Source organism: Callorhinchus milii, unplaced genomic scaffold, assembly GCF_018977255.1.
Source record: "Callorhinchus milii isolate IMCB2004 unplaced genomic scaffold, IMCB_Cmil_1.0 Scaffold2, whole genome shotgun sequence".
NCBI lineage: Eukaryota > Metazoa > Chordata > Chondrichthyes > Chimaeriformes > Callorhinchidae > Callorhinchus > Callorhinchus milii.
The window spans coordinates 85438722-85463680 of NW_024704743.1; the positions used below are offsets into that span (position 1 = coordinate 85438722).

Below are 24959 nucleotides of genomic sequence, written 5' to 3' on the forward strand. Positions count from 1 at the left end.
GTATTGTGAGTTAAAGGATGATTAATAAGATTAGTACAAATAAATCTTAAGTGGTTTTAATAGGAAATTGAATGGGACTCAGGAGCATGTACAACTTAGGCGATTATACGATTTATAAAGAGAAGACTTAAGCAAGTTTTACTGTATAAATACAACCGTGCAGTCATTTTTTTATTCTTCTTTACTATCATTCTTGGAGGGATTAGAATTTTTAAGTCTTTACACGTTGAGTGGCCCTTTTGCATCGTTGAAAAGGGCGGATTATCTTGGCAAATTGGAACATTTTTAAAGTTGTCATTTAAATAGCTAGTTAAATTGGCTAATCTAGGCATAGTTGATTTCTTGACTCAGTTAGCTGTGTGATATTACACACGTCTGGATTTTAAAAAATGTAACTTGATTCTATTTTTAATTATTCATCTGGATGCTAAACGCTTCCAGATGAATAATTTTAAGGACTGTTCAGGGGAGATGACTAGTGCTTCATTTTTTTCATTCAACAAAATAAAGTGAGACTGGTTTCTTGAGGGTCAAAGATAGTTTGTCTTGAATAGATAGCAGTGACTCTTCCAAATAATGAATGCTGTTAACAGACCATTCGAGATTCCCGTTTCAGGAAGAATACATGCTTTGTTTCTGGTGATTCATCAGATGAAAATAACTTGTGCTGAGTTGTCTAATTGTGTTTTCTCTCTGCAGGTTGAACAGTCAAAAGTATTCATAAAAGAAGGTGGTGTTCAGCTACTGCTCACGATAGTTGACACACCAGGATTTGGAGATGCTGTGGACAACAGTAACTGGTAGGGTTTTGTACGATTGTGTTTGGTTTACTTGTATTACCAAGATAATTGAATTCAGTGCACTGTAAGTAATTAGTCTGCATACTTTTGTACTGTTCACAATCAATAGGATTTTCCAAGGCCAGGCAAATGCAAATACATGATGCCATATACAGAGTGGCGTCTAAATATATTGGTTTTCCCTTTGAATAATACATTCTCTTTTATTGCTCTTTTGTCAGAAGAGGTTCACATAAAATCTTCTGGTGCAGCCTGAGGCTGCTGATGCTAGGATCTTTTCCCCTGCATATCGGGAGTAGAATTCAAAATGTAGGCTGCAACATCTACATGTTGGTGAACTGTGTCCTCATACCGTTCACTCTGCATGTTTTTGATCTCTGAGGTAGGTCTGTATAGGTGAAGAATGTATTGCGATATGTAGGGTTTGGACTGATCTGACCACCCATCCACAAATCAAGAAATATTTGCCATAAGTCAAGAAATATTCAATTCAAGATACATTTATTTTGTTGGCCAACTAAAAAGGTTGGTCACCACTGCTGTAGAGGGATCATCTTGTCTTGGGTGTTTTTCCGCTTTTCCCTCCAGAGATAGAATGTAGATTCTCCTCTGGAGATGGAGGGTACAGCCTTGCCTTGTGTATTTTATATTTGAGGATTCCTATAGCATATTGGTTAGAGCACTTGCCTTGCAAATGAGAGGACCTGAATTTGATTCCCAGGAGGGCGAAACGTTAGGAAAGTTTTGTTACTCCACACGCCTCTGTTTACCTAGCGATTGTTAGTCGATTGGCCGATCGCTTTTCCAGGGGTAATGATCCCTTCAAAATTTTTTTAAAAAAAAAACATCATTTGGTCACTCAATCCACGACTGTTTGTGGGACTCCTTTGTGCGCGATTGGCTGCCTTGGGATGACTCTTCCTTCCCCCGCCCCCGATGTGAAAGGAGCCATACAAATATAATTTGTTGTTGTTGCATTTCATCCACAAATATAGTCAACTTCCTTTGCAATATATTCTGTGAAATGCTTTGAGACGTCTCAAAGACATGATAAAGTGCTATCTCAAATGCAAGCATTATTATTAGAACTGCTATTGGTATAGCAGTTCTGTAATATAAATGAAATACGAAAGAATACTGGAATCCTGTGCTCAGGTTAGTGCAATTCTGGAAGGTGCACAAGATTCAAAATGTTTTTCTGCTCTTTCCCATTTGCTACCTTGCATGATTTTCTATGAAAAAAATATCTCTTCACAGAACAATATTACAGTATTCTGGAACTGAGTTGAATGTTCTGTCTTGAATAAGATATTCAATGTTCTTTAAAACATTTTAGAAAAGGTTATTAAAAATAGGAGCTTTAAAGGAAATATAAGGGAGTGTATTTCAGGATATGATTAGGTTCAGTGTAACAAGAGATGTACATTGAGCTCGGTGGCAAATGAATTGTGAATTGCAAAATACTTTATTGTTGATGGTTTGTAATCTTTTGTATCCAGCCCCCCAATGGTGAGTTTAGCACTCGTGCCTGAAATTTGGGCAGTTTTTTATGGAACAAATACCCTTTTAGATGTTTATCATATCAGTGTTGGAAGATGCCACCATGTTACCACCAACTTAGAAGCTGTGTATATTCGAGGACACCCCAAAAGTAATGCCTCCTTCCTATTTTCTCAAAACATTTTAAATATTGACTTACAAAACTTAACGTGAACAGAGAAAGAAGCTTTTTACATACACCAATGCAGTTATTTTTCCACAAAGTCATCATCACGATCTACACACTTGCACCAATGTAGAACCAGTGTCAGTATGCCAGTACGGTAAAATTATGTGGAAATGGCCTTTTTGGTTTCCTTGTGAAACATGTTTAACACCCACCGAGTACAAACTTTAGAGTACCCAAGGTTACGAATATTAATTGCTATAGCATGATGACCAATACCAAGACTCTCATTCAACTCACACTAGGTGATGCATTGATCTTTGCAGATCAGTTCACCAACTTTCTGTGTATTTTCTTCATTGACAGCTGGTACTGGCACCCCACTGTGACACCTACCTCGAAGCTCAGTTTCTCCAATTTTCATATGATTTACCCAGTATCTTACGGTACTCGCATTGACACAATGTCTTACAGTACTCATGCCTATACACTTTCATCATGCAGTGATGAATCTCAATCAGCGAAATTCCCTCAGCTGTTAGAAATTCAATTATTGCTATCTGCTTAATGTATGTATCAATGCTTGGTGCCATTTTGAACTGCTGTCGTGTGCCTCCATCTAGTTAGAAGCAAAGGAAATTTTCACAGTAGGGCTGGGATATATAGGTTGACCAAAAAGTCTTATTTTTCAGCTACCCTATTATCTAAAACAAAATCATTTCATTACGACTTATTAGACATTGTAATGGTATCATTACTTTTTAGTCACCCTGTATGAAAGTATCTTGTGTATGATTTTCATTCCTGCACCACTTACATTTCTTCACAAAATAAATAGGAGGCATTACTTTTGGGGTCTACCAAAATAGGTCTACCAAAATAAAAAAATAGGTTGGCATGAAGACTCATTTATATTGGATTTTCATTGAGGATTTTGGTGGTTCCAAAAACAGGAATGAACTGCTTTAATACAGCCTTCGAGACTGATTGGGTCAAATGATTTTCTCAGTATGTGAGAATATCTTGGTATCATTCTATAAGTATTGCAATGATGTGAAGCCGTTGAACCATCATTAGATGCATTTGTATATTGTATTCTTGACATCTTTGCAATACTTAACTGTATGTAGAAAATTGGTGGGCCTAATCTGGATGTTTCACTTTCATTATTAAATTGGATCTCCTGTAGATGTGGTAAAGATGCTGCTGGTAGTAGCTGTGTAATTATTTGTATGTGAAAAATTGCTGTATCAGCCATTCTTCTCCCATTAATTATTGCAGGAGGGGTTGCACTATAAGTCTCAAAAATAGGTTAAAATTTATAAGAGACAAATTGAGCTTATGTGGACAGTGAAGTTCTTTTTTTAATGAAGGCCAAACATAACAAATACATGTTCTCTTGCTTCAGATTTGACTTAAACTTTTGCGATAAATTAAAACTGCAGTCATCAGAAATGATTCATTTGAGTTATCAACTGACTCCCATTCCCAGCAATGTGAATTTTTCACCCAAATCTTTTGTCGAGTAGTTTTGCAGCAACTGCAGTTACAAGAAAATGAAAGCACGTCTGGTTGTTAATCTGAATATTATACAATTTTGTATCCAATTTTTAATCTAAATTGGCATTTTATTGGTGTGCAATCTTGTATGAAGTTCTATGACTTCAAAGTTAACATGATCACAAAGAAATGAATGGCAATCATCTTCAAATGTACCTTTGCTAATTTAAAAAGGAAAATTTATTTTTAAAGAAAGTAATATCAAGCAATAATTGACTGCTTTGAAAGTCATTGCAGTATAAACTCTACCATTAATAAGGTTTCAGATAAAGATTGAGAAGGACATAAGTATGACAAAGACCAGGTAATAGATTGGGAAAAAAACTGATTTTGAGGGGATGAGAATGGAACTTGGGAAAATAAATTGGAAAACAATATTGGCAAACAAAATGATAAAGTAGCAGTGGGAAACATTTAAAAGGGTGATCAATAGAATCCCGGAGAAATATATTCGGCTAAAAAACTAGATAAAGCTAAACAATAATGAGACACCGTGGATGAATAAAGACATAAGGGTAAAGTTGAGACTGAGGAAAGCGGGGTACACTAAATACATAAACAACAAGGGAGAACATGACAAGAAAAATACAAAGGTTAGGAAAGAAGTAAAAAAAAGTTAAGAAGGCCAAGAGGAACTATTAAATTATCAAGGAATATTAGACAGACAAAACTACAGACATATGAATAACAAACGAAAAATCAAAATAGGAATAGGATCACTGAGAGATGGACAAGATAAGCTCATAGGCAGTAACAGCGAAATGGCAGAAATATTGAATAATTAACTTTGCCTCAGTATTTACCAGGGAGACGGATCAAGTGGACATGACAGTAGACGAAGAGATCAAAAATGATATACATATATTCATAATAATAATAATAATCCTTGCATTTGATATAGCGCTTTTCACATCGGGAGGATGTCCCAAAGCGCTTCACAGAACACACTGTAAAGTGAATTGACTGCATATTTGTGGGAGAACGTGGCAGCCAATTGCGCACAGCAATGTCCCACAAACAGTCGTAGATTGAAAATGGCCAATTTATTATTGTTTTTGGTTTTGGAGGGATTATTATTAGGCGTGTGGAGTAAGGAAACTTGCCCAAGGTTTCGCCCTGGCCTGCCTGGAATTGAACTCAGGTCTCTCGCTTGCAAAGCGAGTGCTCTAACCACTGAGCTACAGGACTCCACGATGATAAAAAGGGGGAGATAATCGGTTAACTAACCAAACTCAGGGAGGATAACACCCCTGGTCTGGATAGATTGCATCCGCGTATGTTAAAAGAATCTAGGGAAGAGATAGCAGACACGATTACACATATACACGATATATATAATAATTCATTAGAAAAGGGAGTAGTGCCAGAGGACTGGAGAATAGCTAATGTCATACCTATATTTAAAAAGGGAGATGGAACAAGCCCAGGCCAGGAACTATAAACCTGTCAGCTTAACATTGGTGGTAGGAAAGATAATGGAATCCTTATTGAAAGAGGTAATAGAAAAACATCTAGAAACCGAAAATATAATAAAGAATAGACAGCACGGATTTCAAAAAGGAAGGTGATGCTTGACCAACCTCATTGATTTCTTTGAAGAGGTAACAGAAAGAGTAGACCAGGGTAATGCAGTAGATAAATATATTTGGATTTTCAAAAGGCGTTTGATAAGGTACCGCATAATAGACTAATGAATAAGGTCAGAGCATGTGGAAAAGTAGCAGAATGGATAGCAAGCTGGCTACAAGACAGAAAACAGAGGGTAACGGTAGCTACTCAGACTGGCAGAGGGTGGGCTGTGGTGTTCCACAGGATCGGTATTGGGACCACTGTTGTTCACAATTTATATTAATGATTTGGAGTCTGGGATCAAAAGTACAATTTCAAAATTTGCAGACGACACCAAATTGCGGGTTGTAGTTGATACTGAGGAGGACTGCAGCACATTACAAGACATTAATAAACTTGGCCACATGGGCATTTAATTGGCAAATGAATTTCAATATAGATAAGTGTAAGGTGGTACATTTTGCTGGAGGAATAAGGTCACATACTGCCTGGAAAATAAGAATCTAAATCAGGTAGAGGAGCAAAGGGATCTAGGGGTACAGATACCCAAATCGCTAAAAGTAGCGGCGCAGGTAAGGCCATAAAAGAAGCAAACCAAGCTTTGAGGTTCATTTCTAGAGGGATAGAAATGAAAAGCAAGGAAGTTATGCTAAACTTATATCGAACCTTGGTTAGACCATACTTGGAGTACTGTGTATAGTTCTGGACCCCATATTATAGAAAAGATATGAAGGCACTGGAGAAGGTGCAAAGGAGATTTACAAGGATAATACCGGAACTGTGAGGTTATACCTATCAGGAAAGGCTGAACAAGCTTGGGCTCTTCTTTTGAAAAGAGAAGGGTGAGTGGTTACCTAATAGAGGTCTTCAAAATTATGAAAGTTTTGATACGGTAGACATAGAGATGTTTCCACTTGTGGGGGAGACCAAAACCAGGGGCCATAAATATAAAATAGTCACAAATAAATCAAGTAGGGGTCAGGAAAAAAATTTCTTTACCTAGAGAATGGTGGGAATGTGGAACTTACTATCACATGGAGTAATTGAGGCGAATAGCATAGATCTATTTAAGGGGAAGCTAGATAAGTACATGAGGGAGATAGGAATAGAAGGTTATGCTGATAGACTTAGTTGGGAAGAGAAGGAGGAGGCTCATGCGGAGCATAAACCCCAGCGTAGACCAGTTGGGCAAAATGGCCTGTTTCTGTGCTGTATATTCTGTATAATTTGAGAGCTTCTTGGATTTTTGTTCTAATAATGGCTGATTATAGCTCGCCCCCTTTGTGAGTAAAGTATGTTGAATATTTTAAGTTTCATGTTTCTTTGAGAATATAGGTGGTCAGTCATAAGACTATCTATGATGGGGACTGGCCCAAACAACACCTGCACTAGCTCTGTTTTATCCTAGGGTTATCTATACATTCTGTGAAACATATAGTAAAATTTGGGTTAAGCAATACAGCTTGCACTGAATGTTTACTGTGAAGGCCATTTGAGAAGGTAGTTTTGGCAACACTTTGAGTTCCACTGCTGCAGGAGGCCTGAATATATTTTGAATTTACCTGCACTTTTTAAGGCATTCTTTTGGATATCTTAAGATATCTTAAGATGCTTGAGTTTTTTAATGCACATGCGACCAGCTCTTTAGCATTAAAATCCCTATTGTATTTTGGATTTGTAGATTGTAAACTCCCTTGGCCAATATAAGGAGCAGCAGCTAGACATTCTGCTCCGCATTACTGCTATATCACCTTCCTCCCAGCAATAAAACCAAAGCATTTGATAAGGAATTTGGCTTAATGTGGCCTACAAACTGTTGAATATAACCACAGTTGGGTGCAGATAGCAAAAGCTTAATTTTAAGGAATTATAGTACCTTGGCCACTTAACCATAGTAGTGTTAATACAGTATTTTACATGTGTCTCAAGTGGAATATGCTCAATGCAGATTTTCATCCAAGAAGGCAATGTACACTTGTACTTTTACAGCCATTATTTTACTCATGAGTGCTTTGTCCTCATGATGGTATACATAAAATTAATAGGGGTGTGGAATTGCTAGGCACCAGTCTAATTAAAATGAGTAATACAAATGTCATGTAGTCTTCCACCCTCTTTGTTACTGTGTAAACTTGGGTTTCAGGACCTATTTCCCAATGTAAAACAGTGTACAATCATATCGGAAAAATTGATAATTGACACCAGAATCTCTGTAGTCTGTAAGAATATTTCTAGGTGCTAATCTTATTTTCTGTGCTGTCTGCTCAGGGCTTGGAAAAAAACTTTTCTTCTTACTAATAATCAGAAGTGGGTAAGCTTTTGAATATGTCCTGGGAAATTTTCAGACTGGGATTTCCTGAAGGGTGTTACCACATTATTTCACCAGCTATTCATTCATTGCTTTTTGGTGAAACTAACTTCTGTATACATCACCAAAGTATGTTTGATAGCTGTTGTGTATTGAGTGTTTAGATACAAAATGAACAAGATTGAATACAAATTCAGATTATTTTATTGTTTGATGCATCTAAAAAATACTTAGGAATAGGATGGACTAAATTCATAGTCCCTTGTTGGCCCAAACCTGATGTTTGCTTTCCTTCACTTGTCTGTATCTGATCCTTTTCGGAACTTTGGAAGCCTTTATTGATGACTACTTCTCTTGACTTGCAGCTGGCAACCTGTTATTGACCACATTGACAGCAAATTTGAAGATTATCTTAATTCAGAGTCTCGAGTGAATCGGCGCCAAATGCCAGACAGCAGAATCCACTGTTGTTTATATTTCATTGCACCTTCAGGACATGGGTAAGCAAAAGACTTTGCACTACTTCAGCAAGAATAGAAAACTTTAGTATTTTGTGAATTTCAGAAATGTACTCACAGTTGAAATGCACTTGAAATCCATTGTTTCAATTGTGATGAGCTTTATTTAACACATGGTATGATGTGTAACATCTTTTTGTTTGATTCTGAACCGTGTATTGGGAGAGGGAAAATAAAAATCAAATCTAATCTGACCCTACCTACTCCCAAATCTCTTTGCCTTGCAACTTCGCTTCCTGCTTTGAAACGCTCAATTTAAAAATAATCCGTTTGATTGCTTTTGGACAACATTTCAAACTCTTCCCCTCCATGCTCGGGTGACCTGCATTGAGCTTTGAGGCACTCATCCTCCATGAAAGGTGCTATATAAGTTCAAGGTTTTAATCTAAGAGTAAAAAGCCAGGGTGGAGAGCAAATGTCACTATCAATTATATTGAACATGTGGTTATTGTAAAATCTGCTTGAAACACTAACCAGATTACATTTGCATGCTTTGTGTAAAGGTCATGTAGAGTGAATTACTGAACTGCTTTGTTTTGAGAAAAATCGATTAATAGTCATTATTGGTCAGTATTGTTTTGATTCAAATTCCAATTTCTGCATTTGATCTTGGAGTTACTAGGACTTGGAGTAAAGCATTCCTCACTGGCTCACTTCAACTGTGTATGCCTTTGGGCTATATGTGAATGTCCCATCTTGCTCTTTGTATGCTCCACATTTGCTGTTGTCCAAAGTAGCATTTTGTATGATGTCGTGCTTGTGAGTTTCCAATTTAAAATTAAGTTGGAGTGGTTGCTGAATGCTAAAGTTCAACTCTGTTTACTGACCAATGCTATAAATTTCCTCAGATTAAAGCCGTTGGATATTGAGTTCATGAAGCGCCTACATGAAAAAGTTAACATCATTCCACTCATTGCCAAAGCAGACACTCTCACACCAGAAGAATGTCAGCAATTCAAAAGACAGGTGAGGAAAAAAGCAAACTGATTGCGTAAAAAGTTGCCTACCTTTTGCTCTAAGACTTGATTGGTATACAATGTAAGTGTCTGAGTGACTTGAGGAGGACCACAGCTTTCATTTATAAAGCTGGTTTCACTATGCATTCATGTAGTCAGCAGACTTGCTCCCTTTGCACAGGCCGATTCCCATGCTATAAGAATAGTGACAAACTTCTGGGTCAATAATCACTGCCAATCTCACTTTGTTTGTTCTTATGCAGAATATGAAGTTATGTTGGCAGTGACCTGATGACCTGGAAGTCTGCCATCTTTTTAGAAAGCGTAGATAAAATGGATGAGATTGGGCAACTTAACATAATAAGTAACCTTGGTCTAAAATACTGAAAACCTTGAAATAAATAGCTTTCCTTTTGATCTTGTTATTTTTGCAGTTGTGTCTATTCTAATGTTTGTTTGCTTTAAAAAAAAGCTATTGTTTGCCATTCTCTCTTTCTACTCCAGTTTAGAAGTGAGAGTACTCAACATTATTTCAAATGCTCTTTTAAATTGCCTTTACCCAGAGGGTTGGATATCTTCTCCCTTAAGTAATTTTGGAACAGATTTTTATGTTTATTATGTGAGCTTCAGTGTGTTACGTTTCAGCCCAATTGTGGTTAGGCATGGGTTAAAGAACATCTTAAAGATATTCACTTGCAAAATAAATACTGGATGCAGGGTTACAGAGAAAGGAATACAGAGAGATCATTTTTCAATTTGGGAAAGCCGAGGAAAAAATTAGAATAAATATAAAATTATATAAGGGTTTTTTGTGTAGGGGAAGGAAGCAGTGTTAAGGAAGAGCTAATATGCTGTAAGTAATGAGTGGATAAAGGGAAATCTTGAGTGCGGGGAAGTAAGGCAAGTTTGAAAGGTGACAGTTGCTGCGAGACAGCAGATGATTGAGCAGAGACAGTCGCCATGTACTTGTGTATGAATATCTGTTGTGTATGAATAACATTTTCTTTCATGTGTCAACATATAACTATTGAGACATAGTTTTTAAATAATATTCAATATTTCCATTGTAAAAAAAACTTGTGTGTGCTGCAATCTTCTTCATGAATGAATGGTCTTGCATGGCTTCAGTTTGCAACAATGTCTGTACATTGAATTTGATGTTTTAATTGCTTTGGGAAAGCTGCAATTGTTCAATTCTGACACAAATAGTGTGGTTTGTTTCAATTTAAAGTTCATCTGGCCATTAACATGGCTTTTTTTGGCTCTTAAACTGCTGGCAGCGTTAGGGATGTTTGTTTCCCTGGGTCAGATACTGAAATTATTGCTATTTTACTGTAATAAAATTACTCAAACATCAAAAATAGCTGCATTATCATATTATCCCTAAACTGCCATTATGCCAAAAACACTACAAATTAAACCAGATTTTTGTCTGCTCTTTTGTATTTATCTTCATGTTATTGTTCCTTTATCCATTCGGATTCCAATTTCTCCCCCTATTAAAGTTAAAATTTAAATTCAGGTTGAAGCGCTTTGAACATCTTGATGCGATAAGGTGCTATATAAAATTGCAAGGATTATTATTATTACATTTATTTTGTTATTTCAGCTTGTGCAAATGCCCATTTTGAATTAAAACAACTTTGAACAAATTTCCAATTGAATGTTTTTAAGACACAAAAGTTTTCAAGATTTATTACAGATGCAACTAGGTCAATCCAATGCAATTTCTGTGTTCAACGGGGAGGGATAAAGAGTTGCTGGCAAATGAGTATAGTTGGTGCCTCAATACCTGAACTTGCTAATGGTGTATTTATAAGTTAAAAATTAATGCAACAAATTGTTAGCCTTAATGTAATTTTTGCTCATTTACTTTGATTTCTTTGGAAATATTGCTGGCATGATGGTGTTTATGAATTGAATTAGCTTACTTAGTTGAAATGCCATGACACTGATTTGCCTGAAGTTAGCTGACTGTTTCTAGCCCTGTATACTGTCAGCAGCAGAAGGGGCTTTGAATGGCTATAGATCCTAACACTCAATATTTACACAGAAAAAGATTCTCAATCTGATTGACCTGTTGGGGTGGGGAAAGTAAGTTAAGCGTTAAGAGTATGAATAGCAATAGTCTAAAGGAAATGCGAGGACATGCACACCCTGGAAACTTTATTAATTTGACAGGAATTCTTGCGTCATTATGAATCAAGATTAACACAAGTGGCCAAAATTGTTCGTATTGCATTAACATTATAATACTTCTAAATTACAATCTTACCATTAGTAGGCATAGATTAAAATGTGGACAATTTTCTTGTGATGTATTGCGGGTGTTGCAGATTTTTTTTGACATGTTAGTTGAGTGCTTTTAAAATTTGGTTAACTCATCTGCCGCATTTTTTTTAACAGATAATGAGAGAAATCCAGGAGCATAAAATAAAAATCTATGAATTTCCAGAAACGGACGATGAAGAAGAAAACAAACTGGTAAAAAAGATTAAGGTGGGTACTTAATTTGTGACTGATCTTATTCTATGCTCTGAAGCCCCAAATATGTTAAGGTTAAAGGAGATGGTCTTAAATTCAATCTCGTACCTTAATCCATATTAGCTGAACATTTTCAACTAGAAGAGAATATTTGATGGCATATAAAACCTCCAGTTCAGTGGCATTTATATAACTGGTTTAAGGCAGAATGTCTTATTGTAAAACGAAGTTTTCATCTTGATAGACTACAAATAAAACCATTGAGCTTATTCACCCATAAATAGTACTGTTATTTCAATGACAACAAACCCACAAAATGCAAAGCATTCTTGCTTCTTTCTATCCATTACGATGAACTACATAAGATGCAAATTATGAAATGATTTAAATGGTATGTGAGAAGAGTGTTAAAAGATTTGACTGAGTGATGCATTTCTCATAGCTGAATTGAAACACGGATTGAAATTCTAACTTCCATGAGCAATTGGTATTCACGCACCCATTTTCCTTAGTTTAATATACCATTCTCGGGTGGAGAATAATGCATTATGAAGTGATTGTAGATCAGTGTATTTAAAAAAGAATTGATGCACATTTTGAACACTTGACTAGATGGTGTGCAGAATTGTGTATAAAGAAACCGTTAAAACTGTCAGTAAAATATATTTGTTTTGTTTTTTGTGTTGCTTCAATTGGCTATTTCAAAACAGCCAAAAATAAACCATCATACACAGTGTTTTAACTATCTCAGGGTTCAAAACCCGGCCCTCTGATAATGCTTGCAAAAATTGCATTCTACAGTCTCCCTTTGAAAATGAGGTACCATACTCATTCCACTCTGTTTTATATTAGCAGATCATAGTTTTTTAATATATGTTTTTCTTTAAGCAGTTCACCAGCTTGTGTAATATACTGCCTTTGTGGCATGTTTGGTGAAATCGGAAGTAACAACAAGTCTCATCTGACTGGCAACGTAATTAATGCGTGTGGGACTGGGCATTTATACTGCCAGGTTTGCAGTTAAATGGGAGGGTGAGTTTCCTGACCCAGGAAATAGAAGGGAGTGGGGGTGAGTTTGCTTAATGTAGATCAAGTGCAAAAGTTACACAATCCACAACAAAACAATTAAATCTAAGGTGGGAAGAGAGCAGCTTTCTACCCAGCATATATTTGCCTGCCATGCAGTGTCAGAAAAATGGGGTTCATCTAACCCCACAAATTTTAAAGGGTGATTTATTTAAAATAACGTGACTTCATAAAACCATTATGTTTTATTAAGATGTGTGTTTATTAGGTAATTATATTTTTTGAAAGCTGGAGGCTTAGTTGAGAAGTGACCTTTGTTCTCCACAAAGTAGCAATGATTTGGAATATAATAAATGCACTGTTATTCACTAAACTCATTTACTGTTCATTGGAAAACTGATTTGGCAGAATGCAATGTTTGGCAATCTTTTATTTTTTTTCATGAAATTAAAGTATTTGCGATCCCTCTTAAATGTACGTGAAGAGTTTAGTAGTTTTCTATATCATATTTAATACTTATTTTCATAACTTTTATTCTTTTGCAGGACCGCTTACCTCTTGCTGTTGTAGGTAGCAATACTATTATCGAAGTGAATGGAAAACGAGTCCGAGGAAGGCAGTATCCTTGGGGAGTTGCAGAAGGTAAGAAAAAGTACAAGGAGTTTCTGCCTATACAGTGGATGTTAAACTGTTTAATAATGGCATTGGCATTCTGTTTGTATTCATGAAAAGCTTTTGAATAAAGTTGTTTACCATTTTGTTTATTTTTTCACGTCCACTATCTTTTCACGTTCACTGGGTTGATATGAAAATAATAGAGCCGATTATCCATACTAATGTAGACCAGCTTCTTTGCAGATAAGCAGACAGTGCACATCATGAAAAATACAGATTGGCTATAGTGCTAACAACAAATTCTTCCAACATGAGTTATATTGTTAGTGTAATATCTTGTTACCAGCTCTTCTTTTTCTTTCTCTTTTCTCTCTCTCTTCCACTTTCCCCCCTTGGTCTTTTTTATTTTGCTCTGCATTTTTCTCTGTTTGAGTCTCTTGCAAGAATCAACTTTCTATGCTTCTGTCTCTGCCAGTGTCTCTGGTCTGACTCTAACCCTAAACTGTATACAATAAAAGTTTGTAAAAGTATAAAGTATAAAATCTCTACTGTTGTGCCTGTATGTGAGATTGCCAGGGCTGCAATGTAGCTTGCGTCAGAGCATCCTGAGAAGCTTGGGCACCCTGCACAACAGTATTTTTGCTGGTATCTTGCAACCCTCTGGCCGCATCCCTTTCAGGGCCGCATTTGGAAAAACAGACATGGGATAATTGACTGCTGTACTTGCCTTCTATCTATTAACTAGCGCTTTGGGATGCTGCCCAGAGTGGAGGGCGCTATATAAATGCTTGTTGTTGTTGTTAATTACTGTGGGATTGCAAGGTAATCTGCTCTATGTAAAAGTTCAGGTTCAATAATTCAGAGACACGGATTCTTTTTCAAGTTTCTAAAAATAGTGTTAAATGCTCATAAAATATTTCCTTCGATGAATAATTTCAGCAAAGATTATTTAATTTACTGATTGTTTAGCATTAGCAGCTTTTTTCCGTATGAAAGCATTAACATGTGGTTCATGTTTAAAGAAACTTGGACTAATAGACTTTTAGATCTGTAATTTGAAATGTGTTTATTTGTAACTTTAGACTGAACATTTAAATTTTTTTGGCAGCATACTTGATTTAAGTAATAATGACTTACATTGGCAGTTCATTTTGCCAGCAATACAACGGTGTGATCTGACTTGGATTAGACGTTCAGCTCATGAATAATAATTCATACTATATCTGAGATTTGGGAAATTGCAGGATTTGAAACTTCCATCAGAATTTGCCCTGTTGCTGCAGTTTCTTTTTGTTTAGCCGGCTGTCTCCAACCCTCATGCAGAAATCGATTGTCATCCTGAAGAGTGTCCAAACCAGAAGAGTTCCACCTGCATAGAAATTTCCCTGTGTTTGAAATGAAGTGCACACCTCCCCCACAGGAATGCACCCTGCTAATTCCGTAAAATATTAGGGGCAGGTTGGCAAGAGCAAAGACTTGGGGACTCTAGAATGTGCATTGGGGCACTATGGAGTTTAACCAGCTAAAATTACCATGGAGCTAGCTCAGGCCCAAGAAGAGCCTTCATAAATTCAGCACTTCTTTTGCTGCACAGTTATGGTAGTAACTTGTTTTGTAGGGATGTGTAGCTTTTATTTGCTTTGAATCACTACTCCCTTAATTACAATTGAGGAGTCCCTCCCTCAACCAAACAATGGATATTGTAAAAGCTGATTTAATCCAGTAGTACGCAGTACCGCTTTTCATAACGTGTTTTACTATAACCCAAATTCCCTTATAAACTAAGTTGCACCTGGACCCCATACACTGTGCATACTCGCAGGCGCTGTTTGCTTCCTGCATGCCAGCTGGCTTTTCATCCTAAAATGTAGTCTTTAGTTTACTTCTGCCGAAACCCTGCTTTGTTGGGCAGGTATTGACCTTAAAAGGGGCCTGATGATCCGGATGTCGGTGATTTTTAGCTTCCTGTGCTACAAAATTGTCAACTTCCAGGTTCATCAGCCACCGACGATGTCTCTTTCTGCTTTGCACATACACAGAAAATGGAATGACCAGATGAACTGGAAGCCTGCCATTTTTTTTCCTTTAAGGCTAGAAACAGGAAGCTTGCTTCTGGCATGTGCAATAAAACCTACGATCAGGCCTTTCCGTAACATGGATTTGAATTATTTAGTTGCCAAACAATGTTAGAAGGATTACACTGTATTTTCTTGCTTACAAAAATTTGTCCATCTGACTCATTACCAGAGGATAAGTAACAACATTATCAAGCAAAATTAGCCTTGTCCAGACAATCTGTTCCTTTGCAATACAAACTACTAGATAAATCGGTTGTATATTTTGAACACTGTTCCATTTTTTTTGGTGGGGGGGATTATTTTCCAACTATGTTTAAAATGTAATTGAACAGTTTTAAGCATCCAATTGGTATTTTTAATGTACATTTTTACTGCATCAATGAATCATTTTGTTGCCATTTTGTATGTCTACTTTCCTCAAAAAGAAAATATTTGATTTAATCTTCTATATCTTGAAATTTTACACCTATTTTGGAGTGAAGAATGTGTTTGTCCAAAAGCATAACATGTTAACCACATACTGGTATCTTAATTTAAATATTAAACAATGTTAAGCATGGCAGTGTTACCTGTTAATTGCAGCCCCAGCCAGATTTAATTCACCCTACTTGGATTTGCAAGTTGTTTCCTTGCCTATGACTAATCCTGGAAGAAAGCCATTGTGTTTCATCGGTGTTGAGACACTTCTAGATTTGATTAACATAATTAGTTTTAATGTGCAAATTCTGATTTGGAGGAGGTCTTGTGCTATTTAAAAATTCAAGCTTGCCAGATAAGAGATGAACTTTCTCTTGTTTTTCTGTTGAGTAAATACTGGGTTCTATATACATTGGGGACTGGATTCATCCAGTGTTTGCCTGGCAGTTTATTTACTTAGAGTTAAACTTAATATTTGTGAAAGGCTTATTTGTGATTTTATCAAACCAAAAAGGAATGTAGGCAAAGTAATATGCATTTATAGCCAAAAAAGAGAGTATTGTATATTGGGGAAATAGAGCATTTCATACTCTGCAATGTATATGAATGTATAGCCAAAAAAAAAGTTTTTATTCTGGCAAAGAAAGTTGATTTATAAATGTAACATAGTTGGATTGTCAGTACAATAGCTTTCACACAGGGTGAAAAGGGTGGGGTACGATAGCACAAACACCAGATGTTCTTTCAGAAGGACTGGGAAAATCCTAAAGTCTACTTTTATTTAAAAAAAAAGTTGTTTCTGACAGTGAAATCTGAACTTGTACTAATATGGGCATAGTGTCTAACTTATTGGATAGTGACCACGCAGAGCCTATTAAAACAACCTCTGTTTCACAGGGAATACGCAATGACTTTTAACCCCTTGTCCATCCAGATTTTTCAGGAAATTCCACTCATTCAAAATTAATGCATGACTGTTTTTGCTACTTTGGAAATGAGTTAATAACCACTCCTACATCTTTCATTCAAATATAATTCCAAAGCTAGTACAGGATGTTACTGCAATAAAATTAATGGTGGAGATTAGATTTACGAAGAATGTACGACAGTGAAACTGGACACTGGGCCCAATCAGTCTGTGCTGGTGTTTGTACTCTGCATGAGTCTCCACCCATTCCTTTACTTCATGCTATATGCTTCCGTTCCTCTCTCCCAAATAGCTTCTTCTTGATACATCCCACAGAATTATGCAGAGAAAATTTTTAAAATTATTCAAATTAATTTTGTTTTGCAATTTAAATACGGGATAACTCTATTGTAGCCTTTTTAGAAAGATATGGAGGCCAGTTTTCACGAATTTTGTATTTATGTAGCACATTTATTTATATAGCACATTTTTGTATTTATTTGTGAGTCATACCTCCTGTTCCGCCTCTCTTCCCGTCATTCTCCGCATTGTAGTGATGGGAAGAGAGTCTGAGCAGAAGGTATGAGCTGCCTCTGGAGGCAGTGTGAGGGGGACGAGAAGAGAGGTGTAGCCAGAGTCATGTGGCAGTTCGGCCATATTGTACAATATTATCCGCCTACAAGATGAAAGGTGTTATGCACGTAATTATGTGGGTTGTATTTTGAATGCATCTATACTATCTTAATTCAACCTCCGCTTCAGACAGCGAGTTCCACAATCTTACTATATATGTCAAATAGTTCCTCCTAAATTCTCTTTGTGATCCCCTAGTCACTATCTTGTATTTATGTCCCATGGTTACAGACACTTTAACCTTATTGTACCCTTCTATAATTTTAAACACTTCTATTATGGCCCTCTTAAAGCAAAAAAGACCTAACCTATCCATCCAGTCTATTCTGATAGCGGTGTCCTGGGAGCCCTATGTTGTATGCTTTCCATTGTTGTTATATTCTTCCTATAATATGGAGACCAGCATTGGACACAATACTGTAAGTGCGGTCTAACCATTTATACCAATGTGGTATTAATTTAACATAACCGCCTCACTTTTATAGTCTGTCCCTCTGGATATAAAGCCCAAGATCCATTGGCCTTTTTCATATAGCATTATCTACTTCTGTAATTACTTTTAAAGTTTTATAGATTCCCCAGACGCTTTATTTTTCCTGCTAAAGTGAATTTGCGTTTTCCTACATAAACGTAATTGCTATCTATCTGCCCATTCTGCTTGCCTGTTTATCTTGCTGTATTTTCTGCATTATTTTCACTGAATCCTTTTTCAGAATTTAGGAGGAACACCCCCACCCCCCCGTTTCATGTTATCTGCAAATGTTGACTCCATGTCTCCTATTCCTAAATTCAATTAATTATGTATGACAATTCCACATGCCCCTATTTTGGTCCTGAGTCTCATTTGGCACTTTATCAAAGGCCTTCTGGAAATCCAGATAACTACATCCGTTACATTGCCTTTATCAGATATATCTTCAAAGAATTCAATAAAGTTGTATGCAGATGACACCCAACTCTACCCCTCTGCCTCCACCCTTGCCCCCAGGACCGCTGCTGTGCTGACAAGAATGTCTGTCAGACATCAAATCCCGGATGAGAGCTAACTTTCTTCAGTTGAACGTCAACAAGAACGAGGCTCTCCTAATTGGCTCCCGTCAGCGCCTCCTCACCTCAGGCGCTGACAGCATCACCATCCATGGTTGCACACTCCACCTTACTAAGCCAGTCTGGAACCTTGGCATCCTGTTTGACCCTCAACTATCCTTTCTACCCCACATCTGCGCCATGACCCACTCTGCCTTCCCCCACCTCTGAAACATCGCCTGGCTCCGTCACTGTCTCACACTGCAGGCCACCAAAACCCTCATACATGCCTTCATTATATCGAGGCTCGCCTATTGCAAACTCATTGCTTGTCGGCCTCCCCAACTCCTCCCTCCACGGCATGCAGATCATCCAGAACTCTGCAACCCGTGTCCTCTCCCGCACTAGGCTCCGCAACCCGATCACCCCCATCCTTGCCCAGCTCCACTGACTTCCCATCGCACAGAGGATACAGTTCAAGATCCTGGTCCTCACCTTCAAAACCTTCCATGGTCTTGCTCCCCTCCTACCTCTGCGACCTCCTAACCCCCTACCATCCTGTTCGCTCCCTCCACTCAGCGGGCTCCGGCTTGCTTCACGTCCCCCGCCTTGATCGCCCCACTATTGGTGGGTGGGCCTTCTGACACTCTGCCCCCACCCTTGGGAAATCCAGCCCGCAGTCCCTCCGTCTCGCCTGCCCCTCCCTCGCCACCTTCAAGACCCATCTCAAGACCCTCCTCTTCGACCATGCTTTCAATCTCCCTGCTTCCGCCCTCTGCCCTCCACCCTCCCCTACCCCCAGCTCGGGTCTGTAACTGTCTGTCCTGCGCCTTGGGACGTCCTCCCGACGTGAAAGGTGGTTTACAAATGTAATTTTGTTGTTGTTAAATCCATTCTGACTTCTTAATTATATTCTCTTTCTCCAGGTGACTAGTTACTTCAACTTTTATTATAAATTCTACTACCTTGCCCAGAGTCAACGTTAAGATGACTGGCTTGTAGTAATAATAATCATCTTTGCATTTAATATAGCGCCTTATCATGTCTTCAAGACGTCTCAAGGTGCTTCACAGAATATACTGTAAAGTGAATTGACTGTATTTTGTGGGCGAAACGCGGCAGCCAATTGCGCACAGTAGTGTCCCACAAACAGTCGTGGATTAAATGACCAAATTATTATTATTCATTTTTTGAAGAAATTATTACCCCCCGGAAAAGCAATCTGCCTATCGACTAGCAACTGGGTTCCTATTTACTGATGGGTAAACAGAGGCGTGTGGAGTAAGGAAACTTGCTCAACATTTCATCCTGCCGGAAATCGATTAGCTGGTTAGATTTCAAAACTCTTTGGATATTATTCATTAGCACTCCGGTGTATCCAGGCTAATCTGTGTGTGTATGTGATTGTTTTTTAAAAAAAACTTAAGCATTGTTGTATTCAGAAATCCTTTGTTAATTTGAAGTAAAATGCAGTGAAAAATGGAGCTGTTTCCAAGCACTAGGTTCAAGAGGAAATGCATCCAGTATTTGAAGCGAGCTCTGTCAGGAAATTGAGGGGCTTGGCGTGGGTACAACAACAGTTGCACTGGTAGTGAAATCTGATTGCGAGATTATATCCAGCCCCGGCAGTTCACTGTTGACACAGGTCAGGGAATGACTGGTAGATGCTGCTTTGTTAGTGTGTTCAACTCAGAAGGGCAGAGTAATTTAATTTAACAGTAAAGATAAAATGCAGGAATTCTGAAATAATACTAGAAAATACTGGAAAACCACATGAGGTCAATCAGCAGCTGGAGGTGAACATTTCTGCTGGGATTCTTCTTCAGAACTGTCCTTCCCGAAATGTTCTCCAGTCTTTCTCTGTCTGATCCTGATTGACCTCCTGTAGGTCTCGAGCATTTCTGTTTCTTTTTCAAATAAACAGTGAATGAAAAATGTATTTGTGGGTCTAGTGTTTTCCAGAACTGCTCTTTGAAGTTTAAATAAAGGATTACAGATCCTTGTACTATGTACTTGCATGATATATAAACTTAGGGCCCTAGACATCAAATTTGAAGCTGGTTGAGGAGACTGTCTCATGCACCCAAGCCTTTTCACTTTGTGGGCTTTGCCTCTCCACTTCTGGAAGAAGGTGAGTGCATCACACATGTGGAAAAAAACTTTTTTTAAATAATTTTCGTTATTAGTGCTAACAAATCTTAGCGGCCAGAAGAGACTTTTTAATATCAGGCAAATTTGATCTTTATCATTTTCTGATTCTGCTATAGCGATGATGTTTGGGGAAGTGAATATACAAAAGGTTTGTGCCTGGTCTGGTGTGGTCTTTCTCATTCTGGAGTGCTTTGCTGTGGCTGTAACAGGAGATTTCATTTAGCGTTGGGAATTTCAGTAGCTTTTCTTTAGGATTGCCTGCCTAAGTGGGATTGCTTGTTGAAGGTTCTCTTTTTAAAATAAGTGTTACTCAAATAGAACGTTCTTAAAGTGAATACTCACCACAATTTCTCAAAACTGAATTTTGGTGCTCTGTAAAACGTCCAAAGCATTACAGCTTCTTGTATTTATATAGTGCCCTTCACATGGGGTAGTGTCTCTGAGCCTTTAACAACAGTGGAATTTGATCCCAAGCCAGGTGGGTGACCACAGGCACAGCTTCTAACCATTGCTGAGACACTTAGCGGTTTTAGTTGGAAACTGTGAAATTCAACAAGGAAAACATGACGAGGACTACATTTTCCACTTGGGGAGAAGTGTGTGATTGCTGAGGGATGAAATGCGATTTGTTTTACCATCTGAACGCAGCATAAATAGAGCGACTACTTATTGAGATTAAGATATGCTTTCAGTTTACTGAGAAATGCTATTTTAGAAGCATCTTGATGTTGAATGGAATCCTGAATTCTGGCAGCCTCAAACCTAAATTAAATAGGTTTGTTAATGCAACTTCTCAATGTGAATATCCAATATTAAATTATAACATTTAGGTGGAAAAACTAGACTTAACATGTGTGCATTAAACAAATGGATCTGAAAGCAAATTATTTTGTGAACCATACAAACATTATTCAATCAATAGGGAAATGTGGAGGCCAGCAAACTCCCATAAACTGTCATGGGGTGAATCATTGGCTCTTTCTATCTTCACACAAAGTAAAATATAAGTCCCATGATCCGTTCTGCGTTGCCCCACATGTACAACATTGCCCGGCTCGCCACTGCCTCACCCCCTAGGCCGCCAAAACCCTAATCCCACATTCATCACATCTAGGCTCAACTATGTCAACTCCCTGCTAGTCAGCCTTCATGACTCGTCCCTCCACAAGCTGCAGATCATTCAGAACTCTGCAGCTTGAGTCCTCTCCTGCATCAGGCTCTGTGACCCCATCACCCTCGCCCGGCTCCATTGGCTCCCCATCCCCCAGAGCATAGCATTCAAAATTCTTGTCCTCTCTTTCAAGGCCCTCCATGGCCTTGCTCCTTCCTACCTCTGCGACTTGCTAACTCCATATCAATCTCTGCTCAGTAGGCTGTGGCCTCCTCCACCACCCCCGGCCGGTCTGCCCCACCATCTGTGGTCACGCCTTCAGCCTTTCTGCCCCCACCCTTTTGAACTCCATCCCACATTCCCTTTGCCTTGCTCCCTCCCTTGTCTCCTTCAAGATGCATCTCAAAACTTTCCTTTTCTACTGAACCTTTGGCCACCCTCCTGCCCTCCCTGCCTTCCACCCTCCCCGATCCCGACCCCCAGCTTGGGTCCAAATCCCTGACTGGCCAGCACCTTGGGCCGTCCTCCATGTAATTTTGTATTGTACTTCACAAAATGTTTAAAGTACAGATTGCAGATTTCTTTGGCTGAGGTTTTCTATTTTACGATGCGCGTTGAACACAAAACTGCTTTTATTTTTAAACGGGATTGTGGTTTCAGTCTAGAGACAATGTGCTCATTATTCTGTTAATTTTCAGTAGTTCACTGCAATATATTATAAATTATAACATTTGGGGTGACCAGAGCCTTTCACATCACAAGGAAACATTTTTTGGAGAGCTATCAGTACTCGTGGAATTATACTCCAGTATGATTCGCTGCTTTTACGGAAGGGGGCAGAACACTGAAATGGATGTTGTGTAACAGTTTAGGGTCAGGGGCTGGAATTGAAATGACTCCATATTAACTGTTCGTGATTTATAGCGTCATGTGATTTCCTTGATTAAATTCTTGTGATCACTTCCAAGTATTCCTTATAAACTTGTAAAATTCAATCACTGGTCTTTTGGTGGTTTCTGACTTTGCTTCATCTTGAATTTTAAATCTAGAAAACGGCTCTGGTTGGTTTCCTGGTTCTTGTTTGGTTATGTACATCGATATTTGTGCTGGTGCTCACTGCCACCATTGCTTATATCTATCTAAGCTTTGAAATAGGGATGTGGGAAATACCCATATATATAGTTTGATTAAGAAAATACTGTTTTAGTTCAACAAAAGGAATTTCAAGTTTGGCACAACTCAAATCTGAGTTCTGACTTATTTAAAGAATGTTTTGCGGTAGTTTCTCTGTTTTAACCTACGACTTTTAGCTATTTGGGGCTTATTAGGTGTGGGGGTGCAACCCGACATTGCAACAATCAACCAATGCTAGGGCTTCATTATCATATTGAAAAAATATTATCATATATTATCACAAGAACATTCATTTTTTTGTATAGATTTGTGAGAATTTGTTGAACATTTTAGGGGCATGTTAGCATTTCAACTAAGGAAACTCAAGAATTTTAAAATGAAGCACAAAATCTCTATTCAGGCATTTGGTGAATGGTGTTTTTGTTTCAGCCTTCAGAATGCACAGGCTGTACATCTCATCTTGGTTCTGTTGGACTGTGGTGCTCCCAGAGAACTGTGAAATTGAATCACAGGCACAGCCAACAACAACTTGCATTTATATAGTGCCCTTCACACAGGTAGCATCCCGGAACATTTGAACAGTCAGCCGTGTGAATGTTCATATCTAGCCTGAAAAATGGTCTCTGCAGAGATTTTTTAAAATTCATTCAGAGGTCAGAAGTTTTGGAGTGTGTTTTACCTTGAAAATGGTGTTGCCTGGAAGGCAAAGAAAACATTTTTTTGAAAGAGAGATGATACAGATTAGAGGTAAAATTAATTAAAGATGGTATGAAACCACAGGGAAGTAGAAGGTAAGAGTGAAGCTTTGTAGTTTATGCTCAGACTTAAAATGTTGATTGACAAAGGGCTCCTGACATTTGAGTATGTTTGTGAGATGTTTCAGCAACACTGTGTGAAATGAGTTTCTAATTTGTTTTAACTGCTGATGCACTCAGTAAGAGTCAGGTGAGCTTCTTCCGGTAGCCTGGAACAGGGTGGTATGAAGAGAAAAGAGAATATTGTACTGGAAAATCCATCTGGAGTCCAACTAATGTTTCAGAAATAAAAAGGTGTGGGTTATTTTTCTTCAGATCTGTTTGGGGAATTTAGTGAATGCATCCTGGTTGTGAATTCTGAATTGTCTGATTGTGAATTGAGGTTATAAACTATGATTTATCATTCTGAGCCCCTCTCATCTCAAAATTATGTAGGCATCAAAATACCTTCTACCTACTATTTTTAAACTGTGTTAGCATCCCTTTCGATGAAGACACCAATTGTGTTTAGAATTGAGCCTTCTAGAGTGCTAAAATTGAAGGTTGAAAAAGTTTCCAATGTATTCTGTGCGATTTAATGTATCTGACTTGCTATCCTTGACAGCGTATTGAAAATGCGTTGTTTATAGAATCTACATGAATCTGTATACTTCACTTATTTATTCTATTCTATTTCTTATGTTTCCCTACTGAGTGCTTGTCTCCTTATATAACTGAATCAGGTATCGGAGCCGGATTTATAATCCAGACAGCAGTACAAGCAATTTATACATTGTGCAATATGACATGTGGTTGCGTTTTGAAGGGGATATGCTTTTTGAATCCTTTCCAGAGCTTCCTCTGTCAGCACTATTTTGCAGAGGCAATTTCCATTCCTCTGCGTTAGTTATCTGAATTTTGTGTATGAATGACCAAAATGTCATTGATTTTAAAGATGTGGAGAGGGACTTAAAACAAACAAGACATTTTTAAGCGCATTTTCTTTTCTCCTCTCCGCACCCCCCAAGATGGTGATTCATGCTGAGGTGTTGTTTAAGGGCAGGGCAGCCAACCTTGCCCAAATCAGGTTATTGGATTGCAGAAGGCTTCACAGAAAATCCCAACAATGAGGCAGTCACCAGAGTTTGAGTATAAATCATAACCAAGTTTCTCCTCCCTCTGTTTAAGGGCACGAATTCGCTCCATTTGTCGATCCCCATCAAAACAACTTCCCCTCAAAATGCTGGCTGCTAGAGTAACAACAAC

General features: G+C 38.0%; 1 protein-coding gene across 2 annotated transcripts in view; it reads left to right on the forward strand.

Moving 5' to 3' along the window:
* The window catches only part of sept7a (septin 7a), an 86367-nt gene that overhangs the window by 49587 nt on the left and 11821 nt on the right, over positions 1–24959 (forward strand). For both annotated transcript variants that reach the window (XM_042332494.1, XM_042332495.1), the window contains exons 5-9: positions 700–800; positions 8269–8403; positions 9270–9387; positions 11784–11876; positions 13433–13529. In XM_042332494.1, the coding sequence (XP_042188428.1) occupies positions 700–800; positions 8269–8403; positions 9270–9387; positions 11784–11876; positions 13433–13529 (544 nt within the window). The remainder of the gene's footprint in view (positions 1–699; positions 801–8268; positions 8404–9269; positions 9388–11783; positions 11877–13432; positions 13530–24959) is intronic.